The following is a 15,609-nucleotide window of genomic DNA, read 5'->3' as shown; positions in this document are numbered from 1 at the left end:
AATGTGAAAGGCTGTGAGAAGTTCTGAGGTAAAGAAACTGGCTTATTTATCTTTGCTTATTCTGGTTTGTTACAAACTTATTTTCCCATAGAACATTTTGCACATAACACCTAAAAAAAGTTACCCTTTGGAAACATACTTGGGTGAACACAACTTGGATCTCTTTCTCTGTCACCCCATAAAGCTTTATTTCAGTCTTCCAAAAAAAAAAAGGGAAAACCCCTAGCTTTACATATGTCTCCTGATAAAGCCTCAGGGGCCGGATGTCCCAGAGTCATCACCAATCACCTGGCCCAGGCCAAAGGTTCCCCTTTAACCCTCCATTTGTGTTCTTCAGTGTCTCCCAGCCTTCTTCTAGGAGACTGTGAACTCTCACCACCCTTGGGGCAGAGTCCTTGCACTTAATTCAGCTTGCGTGTCCTTCATGACCCAGCCGCTGCTTCCTTCTGTAGCTTTACCACTCACAAACACCCCTAACGCTTGCTTTTCTGTTGAATATCCTTAAATTCCTTGAATGAGCCACAAGGCAGGGGCTCCTGGAATGTCCAAGAGACTCCCACTTCCTAGGACATTTCCTTTTCCTGGGAATAGTCCCCAAGCCCTCTGTCTTGGCAAAAAGCTCTCTGCTCCCTTCTCTGCCCCCATGAGCTCTGCTGACCTTGATCATGCTGTAGAGGGACTTCTCATACTTGGTCCGGAAGATCTCCCGAATGTCGAGCATGTCCAACTCACTACGGGAGACCATGATGCGGATCAGGGTGTTGTCCCGAGTCCCCAGGCCCTGCAAGACAAGTGGGTTTGGGGAACATGGACTTGAGAGGCTGCTGGAGTGCTGATAGCTCCCAGCTTAGTTGAAAATCCTATTTTCATAATAAAAAGTTAAAATTTAGAGCAAAAGAAGCAGACATTGCCATTCCCATTGAAGCTCTCTCTATGCTCCTCTGTTTTTTGTTTGTTTGTTTTTCTGAGACAGTGTCTCACTCTGTTGCCCAGGCTGGAGTGCAGTGGTACAATCTCAGCTCACTACAACCTCTGCCTTCCAGACTCAAGCAATTCTCCTGCCTCAGCTTCCTGAGCAGCTGGGAGTACAGGTACCTGCCACTACGCCTGGCTAATTTTTGTATTTTTAGTAGAGACGGGGTTTTTGCCATGTTGGCCAGGCTGGTCTTGAACTCCTGGCCTCAAGGGCTGCCTTGGCCTACCAAAATGCTACGATTACATACGTGAGCCACCGCGCCTGGCCCTCTCACTGTTATAAACCTCTTCTCTCTTCATGTATAATTTCCACACTTGATTTTCCTTCTAATTTTACCATAGCTTTGTAACTCTAAGCAATACACTTAGATTTATACATTTTGGAACTTTGCAAATATACCACTGTGCATTTATTTTTTTGCCATACTATTCTTGATGGTCACTGGGTTGTTTCTAGCTTTTTCCTAATATAAGCAATACTGTTATAAGTTTTCTTTTTCTCTCTCTCTTTTTTTTTTTTTTTTTTTTGAAGAGACAGGGTCTCACTCTGTTGTCCAGGCTAGAGTACAGTGGCGTGATCACATAGCACTGTGTTCACTGAAGCCTCAAACCCATGGGCCCTGTGCTCAAGAAATCCTCCTGCCTCAGCCTCCCGAGTAGTTAGGACTACAGGTATGTGCCACAGACCCTGGCTAGTTCTATTTGTTATTTTTGTAGAGACAAGGGTCTTACTATGTTGCCCAGGCTGGTCTTGAACTTAGGGCCTCAAGTGATCCTCCCACTTTGGCCTCCCAGAGTGCTGGGATTATAGGTGTGAGCCACTACATGCACTCAGCCTTGCGATGGGCATTCTTATGATTTCATGCATACAGGCAAACATCTCTCTAGGGCTGAGCTGCCCAACCTCATTATGGCACACTGGTAGGCAGACAATGGCCGACGGTCTACTTTGTCCTTTCAGAATGGCCAACCAGGGCCAGGAAGGCCCAAGCTCCCGGGTCTCGGGCCTCAGGCCTCTGGCCTCTGGCAGCAAATAACTGCATTCATTTCCTCCAGTGCATCACAAAAATACCAGTTTCTTTGTGCGTCATATGTGTAAAGGCCTGGGAAGCTTTCTCAGAAACACACCCAGAGTGGAACTGTCACAAGGTGAGCATCATGAGTCTTAGCAGGCAAGGCCAAAGTGGTCTTGCCTACATACGCTGTATATAAACATTCTGGTTGATACTTCTTCAAAGTCCGAGCCGCCAACCCATTTGGCTGGAGGGATCAGGTGCAGGCTGCCACCCTAAGTCCATCTGTTGACTCATGACGTCAGGCAGGTATGCAGGTGACAGGACATGTGACCAGCAGCATTCCTGGCTCTACAGCTCACCTAGGACAGAGCACCTTCACCAGGGTCAGTCCTGTGGCCATCCCTGAAGGGCTCTCTTTGGCCACTGGATCCCAAGGACTTGTCAAAGAGTCCCAGTAGTCCTCTCCCCAAACCCCATTCACATCAGCCCCACCACGCACCTTCATAGCCTTGAAGAGCCTTTCAGCAAAATATTCCGGGGTGCTCCGGATACACTTCACTGTGAAGAGGGAGGAAGAGGTAGAGTTATTCTGGCTGCCTCAGAAGGGGGATGGGATGGCCTGACTCCCTCTTTGTTTCTGTTCCTTGAGGGCCACCTAGCTCAATACAGGAAGAACTGTGGTTCCTGATAGCTCACAGCCCCAGAGCACCCCAGACCAACCCACTTTTACCACACACCCAGGGAATAAACAGGAAATAATCCTTTTGAAGTCCATCACAAAGACCCCCTTTATCTTTCTAGTCCTTTTGGTTTTAACAGGGAATTGAGCTGGGGTGGGGGTAGGGTCTGGGGCGAAGGAGAAAAAGGTGTTTGTTTAGACCTGCTACACCAGAAAGGTACTGGCAGCTGAATCATTGTGAATCCCACTGAATCACTGTGAGTCCCACTGGCTGACTACTTCAAACAGGGAGGGCAGGGGATGGCTCTGGGAGGGACGATAAAGGAGCTGCAGGTTTCCCCCAAGAAATACAAACACACAACATATCCCTGACTCAGACATACTAACTGCTGGAATGCCGGAATTGCAAGGGCTTCTGGGGAGGCAATTAGACAGTCCATCCTTCCTGCCCCCCACCCCACACCCCACTTAACAGATGAGGAAACTGAGGTCCGGCAAGCAGAAGTGACTTGCTCCAAGCCCATTTGGGAGAAGACCTGGTTTGAATCTTGGCTCCACCACTGACTAGCCAGCTCCTCACATCCTCACGTTCTCAGTACCCCCAACTCATTACAAAACTACCCCTCAGCAAATGATCAGCCTGGTGAGACTCAGTTTCCTCATCTGTGAAATAGACATCATGGCAGTGGCCACTCCTGGGTCTTTTTTAAAGATTACACACACAGCACAGTGCCTGGCACGCAGTAGACGCTCCACAAAAGTCAACTATTATGATCATCATTATCCTCAACCCAAGTTCAGAGCTCTTTGTCCCCCTGCCATGGTGGAGAAGGGAGCTGGAGGAAGTCAGTACCTGAGGCTCAAACCCCCTTCCCTTCCCCAGCCTCAGCCACGCTGCCCTGGAGAAACCTTTAGAATTCACGGCCCACCTGGTTTTCTCCTTCCCAATTCTATACCATGTAATTCCCCTTTCCATTCTCAGCCCCTTATTCCTAGGCCAGTGTTCCAGAATCCCCTAAAGCCCCCAGGAGTGCAATGTCAGGACATACCTACGGCCAGCATTAGCTTCTCAAAGTCCCCAGACAGCTCCCCTCGGATGCTGGCTTCGATCGGCTTCCCTGTGGTCTTCAGATACTCATCGAACACTGCGTCAGACAGAGAGACAGGGAGGTTTGAGAGTGCCTCTGTACCCCCGAGAAGAAATGAGGACTTCCAGAGCAGGGGGGCACAGCGGCCAGGACCTGACTGTCCACCATGAAGCTGGGGCTGGTGCTCTGATGGAGGCAACTGGGAGGTCACGCACATCACCAGCACTGTGCAGATGAGCTTCATAGCTGGTGAGGGACTGTGCCTCATCCCCTAACATGGAGACAGGACTGGCACTGAGATGGAAGGCCAAGCATCCTGTTAATGACTTTGCTGAGGGACTATACAAACTGCCATCTGATATTAGGTTGGTGCAAAAGTAATTGTGGTTTTTGCCATTACTTTTAAAACAGCAAAAACCGCAATTACTTTTGCAGCAACCTAATAAACTCAGGACTAAAGTTTGGGTTGGGAATGAAGTAGGTATCATGTTCCATTAGTGGTCAAGAAAAGAAAAGAGATAAAGAAAGGCATTATTGGCATAAACCCAAGGGAACAGCTTTAGGTCTCCTCTGGAGCTTACCCAACCGAAGATGCTGCTTGCTGCGATTTCCCAAGATGTAAATGAACTGGGCTTCATCTGTCCCCCATTTCAGTTCCCCTGCCTCGTATAGGTCCTAAAGGGGAAGAGGTGGCACTTGACTGAAAGGGGAAACCTCTGGAGACAGGACACGCTGACCAAGCCACTCAGAACTGCTGCCTGATCCCTGAGCACACCAGTAATTGGTAGCCTGAGGACCTTTGCATATAAAACAGTCATGCATCATTTAATGATGAGGATACATTCTGAGAACTGCCACTGTTAGGCGACTTTGCCATTGTGTGAAGATCACAGAGCACTTGCACACACCTAGATGGCATAGCCTACTACACACCCAGACTCCATGGTATAGCCTATTGCTCCTAGGCGGCACACCTGTTCAGCATGTTACCTTACCGAATACTGTAGGCAACTGCAACACAATGGCAAGAATTTGTGTATCCAAACATAAATAATCATAGAAAAGGTACAGTGAAAATATGGGGTTATAATCTTATAGGACTAGCATCATATATCTGGTCCATAATCTTATGGGACTAGCATCATATATGTGGTCCATCATTAACCAAAACGTCATTACATGGTACATGACTATACCTATATGCCTTCCTTCCTTTCTTTCTGAAGAAACTCCTACTCAACCTTCAAGGCCCAGATTAAGTATTCCATTTTTTCTCAAAGTACTTCCCGATGCTCCCAGGCAGAGTTCTATTTCCCTCCTTTCCTCCCTCTCCTGGGCTCCTGTAGCTTTCTACTTCTTTATCACTTTGATCTACCATATATAATAATGATTTCTTCACATGTCTATCTCCACACTATTGCATGAGCTCCTCAACAACAGGGACTATGTCATAGCATTCTCTGTATCTGCCCCTGTAGTGCTGCTGGCATGTACTGGGTACTCAAAACACCTGCAACGTACAGTATATTGATAGAGAAGGTGTTTGTGTGATTAATGTATGCCAGTCTCTCCCGGTACCACTTGATTTTGTTCATTAGTGATTTCTCAATGCTTGGCAGAGTGCCTAGCACATGCTAGGTATTTTACTTCAATAATATCTAACAACTGAATGAAGAAAGCTCCAAAGTACATCTCACCAATATACCAATATTACATATGGGATATACCTTTGAAAGATGACTTATATCTTTTCTTCAACAAAGCACCGGTATACATGATAGCTGTGGCTGGGTTATTTCTGGTATTTGATGCAAATGACTTCACCTCCAGCCCTTCCCAGGGCCCCAACCTCTCCCCTCCCAAGGCTCTTCTGCTGTGCCTCAGGGACTTTCAATGGTGCTTGTTTACCTGGACATCCTGTTGTACCAGGTCCTCGCTCACTACGTCATCCTCCTCCCTGGTTCCCTGGGCAGAGAGACAAAGAATATGTGTTTCACACACTGCAAAGCCAGGAGGGAGGCCTGGATGGCAGTGGTGGAGACAGGGAAAGCAGGAAAACCCTGGTGGCCCAGATGTGTCCGGAAGCAGTGACTGCTATCGCATGAAGACCACAGTATCTATTTTGTGAGGCAATCAAAGGGTCCCTCCCTCTGCCCTTTCCCTTCCTTGTCAGGGCTGGGTCCACACAGGACAGTCCCAAGAACAACCAAGGTTCTTCCAGGTGTCCCCAGCCCAGAGGTAGGCAGAGCCTTGCCCTGAGGACCTCTCTGAGGACAGGGCCCCAGGTTCTCGAGGGTCCCTGCCACAGATCCTGGTATGGCCCATGACACTCCTCCAGCAATGATTCCACAGGGGCAAAGGATCTGAACATTTGCATTCTATTAGGAGCTCTTATACCTTAACTTAAAGAATTCACCAATAAGGATTTGGGACTCAGGTCCCAAGATCTGAGCTCACAAGCTATAAAGTCACCAAATCCTAATGGTGTTTCTGTTGTTCTGCCCATGCCCTTTGCCCCAATCTGATAGAGGAAGCTTACAAATAGGAGGACGCACAAAGGGAAGAGGGACGAGCAGTACTCAACTCCTTCTTACATGGGCAGAGGTCTGCAGGTGGCCTGGAGAGGTCTATGGCCATCCCCTCTTCCCCCTGGATTGTGCATTCCAGGATCTCAAACCCCCTGGGTTCTCTTTGGGATTGAGCAGAAGACAGGGCTGGCAAGTGTACAACATGTGTCGCACTGCTGCTGTCAGACCTTGAGGATACAAAGCGCTTGACTCCAAGATACAGGGATAGGACGCTCCTCTCCAGAACAAGCAGCTTTGAAAATGGGGCACAGGTCACACTGTCCCACTCCTGAGGTTTCTCCTGATCATCCCCCAGCTGGTTAATATGGGATCGTTATGGCAATGAGAGGAACAGAGTTGGAAGGAGCTGGTATAAAAGGGAAATGGGGGAAAGAGGAAACATAGTGGTGGCTTAATTTTTAGGTAAAGTTTCATAACCATTTGGTCCTTGGAGCTGAGCTTGAGACATCTCAATGCCTGTTCCCACCGTGCCTGTGGTCACAGAGGTACCTACAGAGCCAGGTAGGTAACATTCAGGGTGAAGCGGACAGGAGGCATATGCTCTCCAGCCCACTGCAGTCGTGCAGAATGCAGGTCTGCTGCTACCACAACTTTCAATACATTAAAAATAATCCAGAAATCTGGTTTTTGAGCAAAATCTCACAATTTTTAAATGTTAGCAACTAACTCAACTTGTTTTGCTTTCTTTCTTAAAACACATTGTATGGGAAAACAAACAAAAAAATCCAACTTGGCAGGTTGAATTCAGCCACAGACACCAATTTGTAGCCTCCTAATAGTCTCTTTGTGATATACTTTGGGCGGGCTGTAAGAAGGCAATAAGGCTGGGATGTGGGAGACTCCAAACAGCAGCCCCAGGAATGCTGGGGTCCAGAAATGCTGCATGCGCAGCTGCAGAAGCAATGGCAGGAAGGAGGCCCAGGGAGGAGCGGGAGGAGCGAGTGTGGAGAGAGGAAGAAAGTCACAGCAGAAGACACTCCTGGGCACGAGAGGACTGTGTGCCAAAGGGAAAGAGGATTAGCCAAATACACCTGCCTGCGCAAACCAGGGGAAGCTGACCAGACCCCTGGACATTCAGATCTACACCCAGGTGAGCCAGACAGAAGCTATCCCAAGCTCCAGAGGAAAAAAATAGGCTGTGAACCAACCTGGAGCAGGACCACAAGCATCTTCTGGAAGTGGCCAGAGGTGTCGCCGATGACGTCAGCCTCCAGGTCCCGCTCGTAGGCTGCAGAAAGGAACGCAAGCTCTAGTCTCATCCCCAGAGACCTCAGGGATCCAGGATAAAGGCCCCTGCTACCCCCAGAATGATCAGATATTTTTAAGAATTCCAAAACCCAGTCTACATGTCCATCATGGCAAGACCCAGGGTATATTTTCACAGCTCTTCGTACTGACCATGATATGATGAAATGGAATCTGTTCACTCTTTCTAGCCCACCTATACCATGATGGCCCACCTGGACCATGGCTACAGCTTTCCGATGGTTCTCTCCTTCTCTATTCTCAATTCCTTTCCAACCCACGGCAACAAGGGTGGCTGTCTTAAAACCTGTATCTGATCATCATACTCCCCAACTTCTCATTAGACTCAGAATAAAACACCATCTCTCTCTTGGCCTGCAGGCTCTGTGTGACCCTGCCCTGTCCTCTACCTGTCTAGCCTTGTACCGGCTACCAGGTTCATTTCTATTTCAGGGCCTTTGCACTTGCCGTGACCTCTGTTGGAAGGATCTTCTCTCCATTCTTTATACAATTGGTTCCTCATTTCCTCCCAAGATCTCACTGGTAAAAGTTTGATTCTTGTTACCTTATTTCCTTCATAACACTTAGCTAAAATCCATCATCATTGTGTTTATCTGTTTACATGTTTATTGTCTGTCTCCTTCATTATCTCATTATCTCATTGGTCTAAGAGAGAGGGACCCCTTTGGTTTTATCCTGAGAACCTAGCACATCACCCAGCGCAGAGCAAGTACTTATTGGATAGATGAATGGGAGGACAAATGGATCAGAGGAAAGGAGGAGAGAAGGTAGATGGCTAGAATCTTAGTGTCCCCACTGTTGCAATCATCGTCATTTTGTATCTGAAGATCCTAAGCGGCCCCTCCTGCCCATCTCACCATCTTTGTATGCTGCCACCAGCTGGTGCATCTGCTCATTGGTCCGGGAAGCCAAGATCTCAATGAGGCACTTCTCATCAGTGCCAATGCCCTGGGAGTAGAAAAAGAGCGTATGAATTAAGGGCAGGGATGGGAGGCCACTGGACACAGGTTGGGATCAGGGAGTGGCCAGAGCTATGACACTCCAGGACTCAGGAGGTTCCTACCCAGCTCTTAGGCACTGATTGGGAACTGCTGCCTTGAGACTCATAAGACATGGTCATATGATTTGGATGTGTTTCCCCACCAAATCTCATGTCGAATTGTAGACCTGAATGTTGGAAGTGGGGCCTTGTGGGAGGTGATTGGATCATGGGGGTGGTTTCTCATGAATAGTTAGCACCATCCCCTTGGTACTGTTCTCACGATCGTAAGTTCTTGTGAGATCCGGTTGTTTAAAAGTATGTAGCACTTCCCACCTCCCGCCTTGCTCCTGGCTCCCACCATGTGAGATGCCTGCTCCCTCTTTGCCTTCTGCCAAGACTGGAAGCTTCTTGAGGCCTCCCCAGAAGTAGAAGCCGCAATGCTTCCTGTTCAGCCCGCAGAACCATGAGCCAGTTCAACCTCTTTTCTTTATAAATTACCCAGTCTCAGGTGTTTCTTTATAGCGATGTCAGAATGGACTAAAACACAAAGGTTCTAGTTCTGCCTCTTCCAGCTTTGTGAATTCTCTTCAGAAACTATCTTTCTGGGCCTCAGTTTTCTCATCTGCAAAGTGTAGATGATACTAGTTGCTCTGCCATACTCACAGGGAGATTGAGAAGATAATAATCTCACATTGCTAAGTGCATCAGTTTATAAAATGAATTCAAGCTTAATAGCTCATAGAAAAGATCATAGCACTTTAGAGACTGTAAAGTGCTAGATACACTTAAAGGGCTTTGCCTCTCTTCTTCCTAGGGGGCAATTCTCTACCTCTACCTCAACCAGGCTGAGCTACTCCTCATACCCTAAACACAGGTCCACAACTTCTCCTGCCATTTTTACACCCTGCAATGACCTTGACACTCCTATTCACCAAATCCTCTCTGGGCTTTGGGGCTTAACTTGATCCTATTATCCTTTAAGATGCCCTCTCAAACAACCCTTGGCCCAGGGTCATGTTGATTACCTTCAGTGTGCCCTTGGCCTCAGGAGTGTTAGACACAATTTGTCTCCATGTCCCTATAACCTGTATCCTTGGGCTACAAGCTCCTGGTAAGGGGGTCTGCGCTAAGGTCCCCTTTCATGGGGTCTGCATCACGTTGACATCTGTCTGCATCTCTCTGTGTGCGGATCAGGATGCTCCTCTGGGATAAATTTAGATGTGTCTTTGAAGCAGGACACATCTGCTGGGTGGGTATGGGGCTCACCAGTTGCTTTTGGAAGAGCCCAGAATCTTCCCATTAACCACATCCCCACCCCAACACACCCATACACGCCCACTTCTTACCGAGATGGCATCTTTAATTTCTTTGGCATCACAATAGGCAGGTGGCCTCATCAGGCCCACAATCAGCCGTTCAAACTTGCCCGTCAATTCATACTTTAAATCAGCAATGAGGTCCTGGCAGGTGGGGAAGAAGAGGAGATAGAAGAGGAAAGAGGAAGAGTAGTTACAATGGTAAGAATTACACTTAATGAGCACTTACTCTGGCAGGTGCTGGGCTAAGTAATCTCATTAAATCATCACCCTTGGAGGTATGTACTGTTACCAACCCTAAGAGACAGGCTCAGAGACAACAGGGGTATTACTCCAAGTCATGCTGCTAGCAAACGGCTGTGCAGGGTCAAGTCCACAGCCCTGTGCCACTTCCCCACCACTGTCTGTTTCCTCGTTTATTGTGTATCTCTCTATCTGGCAGTCCACAGAGTTGACACCTCGCCCACCTTATTCACTAGTGCAGCCCTAACGCCTAGCACGAGCCCAGCATACAGCAGGTGCTATGGGTGTATTAAAGGCTGAAAGACGCCCAGCTGATGAGAAGAAAAAGAGCAGGGTAAGGTGTCAGCCCATAGGTTAACCTGGAGTGCCATGTCCAGGAAATACCTGAACGAGCACACAGGTGAATGAAATCATTCTTCCACCCGCACCCCATGGGCCCTCCGGTTGCTGTGGTTACCTTGCCGTAGAGGGACTTGTAGCTCTGACAGACCTCCTGCCTCTGCCTGTTGCTCCGTGAGGTGATTATGTCCAGTATGGCCTCCTTGTCACTGCCTGGAATAGGGGAGAGCAATCATCATCCTACCCACCCTGCCTCCAGGAAGCCCACCAGGGCCACTTCCTTCCCTGGACACAGGCCTAGTACCTCCCTGCAGGCCTCAGCATGAGCCTTCCGCTCATCAGGTGCTGGTGTCAGGGCAGAGGGTCATGGGGACTTATTAAGTCACGACTGAAAGTGGACACAGCACACACAATATCTGTGCTCAGAAGGCCCCTGATCCAGCTCCTCACTGCACAAATCAGGAAATTAAGGCCCAGAGAGGGGCAAGAACTTGTCCAAGGTCTCACAATGAACCTGGCTTAGAAAAACCCAGGTGTCTTAACACCCAGTACAGGGTTCTTTCCACCACAAGACAGAATATAAGCACCACCTTCAGATTGTGGCTGCCTCTGAGCGAAGGCAGCAGGCGGCATTATCAGGAGGGGGATCTACTAAGGAAAATTCAACTACACCAGTGAAGCACTAGTTCTTAAGTTTGGTGGTAAATCTATGGGTGAAATTTCTATTATTCTTTATACATTTTTTTCTGAAACATTTAATTATAACATCATGAAAACTAATAAAAACAGGAGACCAAAAAAATGAATAAGTGCACTTTGCCATTTCACAGACCCTACCACTGCCCCCAGAAGGGCTCTGGGCTGTGTCTACATTTGGGGGATACCCCCCAAGCTCCCATGAAGCCTGGCACCCACCAAAGCCCTTCATGGCAGTGTACAGAGCCTCGGCATCCTGGTTGGGGTCAAAGCCTGGGAAGTCATGGATGGAGCCCCGGTACTTGGCACCCTGTGGAGAAAAAAGTAGAGGGTGAGCTGCCAACCCTGGACTGAGACCAAGCTCCCAGCCCCAACCTCGGGTCAGATGCCTACCCTGGTCCAGGCTGAGCTGCTTTCCCTGCAAAATCCAGTGCTGGCCACATACACCCTGGGGAGCGGTGTGGATGACTTTCCCATACCACCTGCTGCAACCCGCCCAAAGGACAGTGCCATTTCCCCAAGGGAGGGGGGCTTGGCCAAGGTCTGCAGCCCTGCACCACCTTCCAAAGCATCCAGGAGAGGTTAAAAAAGCCTGGCTGAGTGTAGGAGATGAAAATGATCCCTGCAAGAATAGTGAGAGTCAAATATATATATATATATACACACACACACACACACATATGTATATATATACACACATATATATGTATATATATACACACACACACATATATATATACACACACATATATGTATACATGTATATATATATATTTTAAGAGATGGGGTCTCACTCTATTGCCCTGGCTAGTTTTGAATGCCTGGCCTCAAACAGTCCTCCCACCTTGGCCTCCCAAAGTGCTGGGATTACAGGCATGAGCCAGTGCACCCAGCCAGCCCCTCATATTTTTACGGAATTTATGTTTACACTTTCACCTCTGTGAATGTCATCAGTGTAGCCATTTGTAGACACTCTTAAGATAATTTCTATCACGGAAGCCAAGCCCAAAGAAGAGCCACTTGTGGGAGGTCACACAGAACCCAGACCTTTTCCCTCTGCTCTCCAGCCCTGCTCTGCTCTCCAGCTCCAGGAACCTTGCAGGTGTCAGCTACTGAGGGTGGGGTCCTGGGCACAGGGGGCCCAGAGACACCCTCAGTTCAATGCCAAGACAAGGCGCTGCCCCTCTGGGCCCAGTAAACTGCGCTGTGAACTGGCATCTGAGGACAAGCTGGCTTGGTCTTTGAAGGGAAGGAGAGAAGCGGCAGAGAGCCAGGGGATCTTAGACATCGAACCCGAACCTGAATGCACAATGGGACTGGTTCACAGAGAAGTCAGATGTGGGTCAGTTACACGGCACTGAGAAGTGGGGGGTCTGGGAGAGCAGCCGAGAGCAGCCGAGAGCTGGCAGAGTGGAAGATGCCAGAGGCTGTCACCAATCATACAGCACAGTAACAAGGCACTTCATCTGAGCTAGGCCCTACACTAATGGCTGAGGAATTGGGGAGAAAGGGCACCCAATTCCTGTCTTTCACGAGCTCTTGGCCCAGTGGCAGAGACAGACAAGCACATCAATTACTATAAAGCTTGTAGGAAATACATTAAGACAAAAATAAGGTAATGTGGGAAAACAGCAGAGGCTGATCCAGCTGCGGGGAATCAGGAAAGAATCCAAAAAAGAGGGAATTGAGGGTGGTCCACATAGATCCTGCCTACAAGGAGTCAGAGGTGGAGCAGAGTGAGCCCTGGACCGCCTCCCCGTCTCCCCGTCTCTGTGCCTCCCAGTGTCTGCGCTGCAGGACCCTGGCCAGGCCTCTGGATGCTCTCTGGATGCTCTCTGGTCTCTGTCTGCAGAGGCTGGCTCCTCTGAGGTATGCATGCGTGGGCGTGGAGTTACTATTTAAAGTTCTGACCAGAAAGGAACACAGCTCTCTTCCTGCCACTGGGAATCCCCTGCAACCTTATCACACCCCTCGGCAGAGACTTAAAGAGTAACACATGCTGAATACCCAGAGCAGGGTGCCTTGCAAGGAGCTCAGTGAGCGCAGGATGGGGGCTTTACTGCCAGGGCTCCCCTTGGCCTTACTTCAGACCTCACGGCCAGAGCCTGAGAAATTCCTGCTGCCTTCTCCACCCCTGCGGGCAGTTTGATCCAGAAACCTCTGAGAGCAGATACCAGACCCATTCTGCCCACTGCACAGAGATTAACCAAAGGGGGCACTCAAGTATTTGCCACATGAATAAATGAACAAGAACACAGAACAACTGGGGTCCTCTAGGAATTTCACTTCTAAATCCTTTTCTCTTTCTTTCTGGACACCTCCAGCCCAGCAATATCAAAAAAGTACAGCAGACAATATTAGCTTCCTGGATGGATGGAGAAACAAGAGGTGGCTGGCACAGTGGCTCATGCCTGTAATCCCAGCACTTTGGGAGGCTAGGCGGGAGACCACTTGAGGTCGGGAGTTAGAGACTAGCCTGGCCAATGTAATGAAGCCCTGTCTCAGCTAAAAATACAAAAATTAGACAGGCGTGGTGGCAGGCACCTGTAATCCCAGCTACTCGGGAGGCTGGGGCAGGAGAATCACCTGAACCTGGGAAGCAGAGGTTGTAGTGAGCTCAGATTGCATCACTGCACTCCAGCCTGGGTGACAGAATGAGACTGACTCTGCCTCAAAAAAACAAACAAAAAAAAAAGGAAACAAGAAGGCTCAGAGGCTCAAAATTATTTCTTTGCAAGGATCCTTAAAGACCTTTTAGTTCAGCTTCCCACTCAGTTATTGAGTCCATGGGGAACGGAGACTGTCGTGAATAAGACAAATCATTCTGCCTAAGAACCGTGGAGCCCCAGCTCTAGCACAGGCTTGGCATAGAGGCTGGAAGTAACTGTGACTGGACTAAATGAATGGATGGAGACACCCATGATGGCCCAAGCTCTGAGATGGAGGACGCCGAAGGGGAAGACGGTGAAGGGAGACCTCCCTGGCACTGGATCCCTAGCAACGCTGTCTCCAATGCCAGGGCCTCCTAGGACCAGTGTGGAAATATTAAGCTTTGGAAGATGCCACCGGGGCAGGTCCTCCAGGGTCTGTCCGGGCCCTCTGCAGGCTAGCCTGTTGCCATGATTCATGGCTGTTTTTCCTTCCACCTGTCTGGACCAACCTGTCCTAACCCACAGTAGCACCAGCCTCCAATCCACTTCAGTCTTAGGATGTCCCTCCCACAGCTCACTTGGAATAAGAGAGGGAAAGGACTTTGAGAACCACAAGCTTCGAACTAAATGAGGAAGGCAGGTCTATTACCACCTGTGTCCCAGAAGACCCAGAACAGAGAGGGCAGGTGACATGTCAAGACCACACAGCAAGTCAGAGGCCCAGCTGGGAAAGGAATCCAAGGCTCTTTCTAACAGACCAATCTCTCCCTTCCCCTCAGATTCCATCTGGGTGGGAGCTGGAGATAAGAAGGGACAACCGCCACATAGCCCACTGCTTCCTCCTGGTCAACCATGCCAGCCTGCCCCTCTCCTTGAATACTGAAGCATTTGAGTTATTGCTTTGTGCTGTTTGCCTCTATGCCATTTCGACCCTATATTCAAGGCTATAAAAAGGCAGCAATGCTGTCCAATCCACAGCATCCTAAGTGCTTCTCACATTCAGATACTCACAATTCCAGGGCAGCTAGGGCTACCCTACCATTCATTCATTCAATCAAGCAAGCAAGCAACATTTACTGAGAGTCTACTAAGTAGATGCTTAGAACCAGGGACCACTAAGAGCTCAGAATCTGGTAGAGAGATACATGACAACTTCAACTACAAGACAGCGTGGTGGATACGATGCTAAGAGCAGCATGGGACCCAGGAAATATTTCCTTTACAAGCTCTGGGAGGGCAGGGACTGTATCTCTCTTGCTCACTGATGCATTTCTAGCACCAAGTACAGGGCCTGGAGCAATCAAGCACTCACTGAATATGTTTCATAAATAGATGGATGAATGACTGTGAATATATTCCAAGCAGATCAGAGAAGACTTTCTGGAGGTGACGTCTAAGCTGAGTCCTGAGGGATGAGCAACAGGCTGGCCCCAATGAGTAAAGGAGGGAGGGGAAAGGCGAAGAGGAAGAAGGCATCACACAGAGGAGACACATGGCAAAGACCTGGAGGGAAGCAAGGGGCATTCGGGAAAGCCAGCCCAGAGTCTCCAGTGCTCAGAGCAGATGCTGGCTGTCACTAAGTTCATCCACTAGAAGCAGGGAAGGCAAAGAGATGAGGCTGGAGAAGATGATGGGGATAAACAATTCAGGCTCTTGTAATGCTAGCAAGTGCAGCTCTAGCCCTGCTGGGCTGGCCTGGGCACAACACCTAAGTCAGGACCTGGGTAAGGGCAAGGCTCTAACATCCTGACATGGTTTTCCTTATCCATT

At 48.9% G+C, this 15,609-nt stretch overlaps 1 protein-coding gene across 2 annotated transcripts in view; it reads right to left on the bottom strand.

Moving 5' to 3' along the window:
- Window positions 1-15,609, bottom strand: part of ANXA6 (annexin A6) — a 55,901-nt gene that overhangs the window by 26,450 nt on the left and 13,842 nt on the right. For both annotated transcript variants that reach the window (XM_055285589.2, XM_055285591.2), the window contains exons 3-12: window positions 11,408-11,498; window positions 10,611-10,705; window positions 9,941-10,054; window positions 8,470-8,560; window positions 7,495-7,574; window positions 5,667-5,723; window positions 4,340-4,433; window positions 3,720-3,815; window positions 2,491-2,549; window positions 659-781 (exon numbers count right to left, since the gene is read on the bottom strand). In XM_055285589.2, the coding sequence (XP_055141564.1) occupies window positions 659-781; window positions 2,491-2,549; window positions 3,720-3,815; window positions 4,340-4,433; window positions 5,667-5,723; window positions 7,495-7,574; window positions 8,470-8,560; window positions 9,941-10,054; window positions 10,611-10,705; window positions 11,408-11,498 (900 nt within the window). The remainder of the gene's footprint in view (window positions 1-658; window positions 782-2,490; window positions 2,550-3,719; window positions 3,816-4,339; window positions 4,434-5,666; window positions 5,724-7,494; window positions 7,575-8,469; window positions 8,561-9,940; window positions 10,055-10,610; window positions 10,706-11,407; window positions 11,499-15,609) is intronic.

Source organism: Symphalangus syndactylus, chromosome 7 (assembly GCF_028878055.3).
Source record: "Symphalangus syndactylus isolate Jambi chromosome 7, NHGRI_mSymSyn1-v2.1_pri, whole genome shotgun sequence".
Classification (NCBI taxonomy): domain Eukaryota; kingdom Metazoa; phylum Chordata; class Mammalia; order Primates; family Hylobatidae; genus Symphalangus; species Symphalangus syndactylus.
Note: the sequence above shows the minus strand (reverse complement) of the source record. Positions and strands in the feature narration are given on the sequence as shown.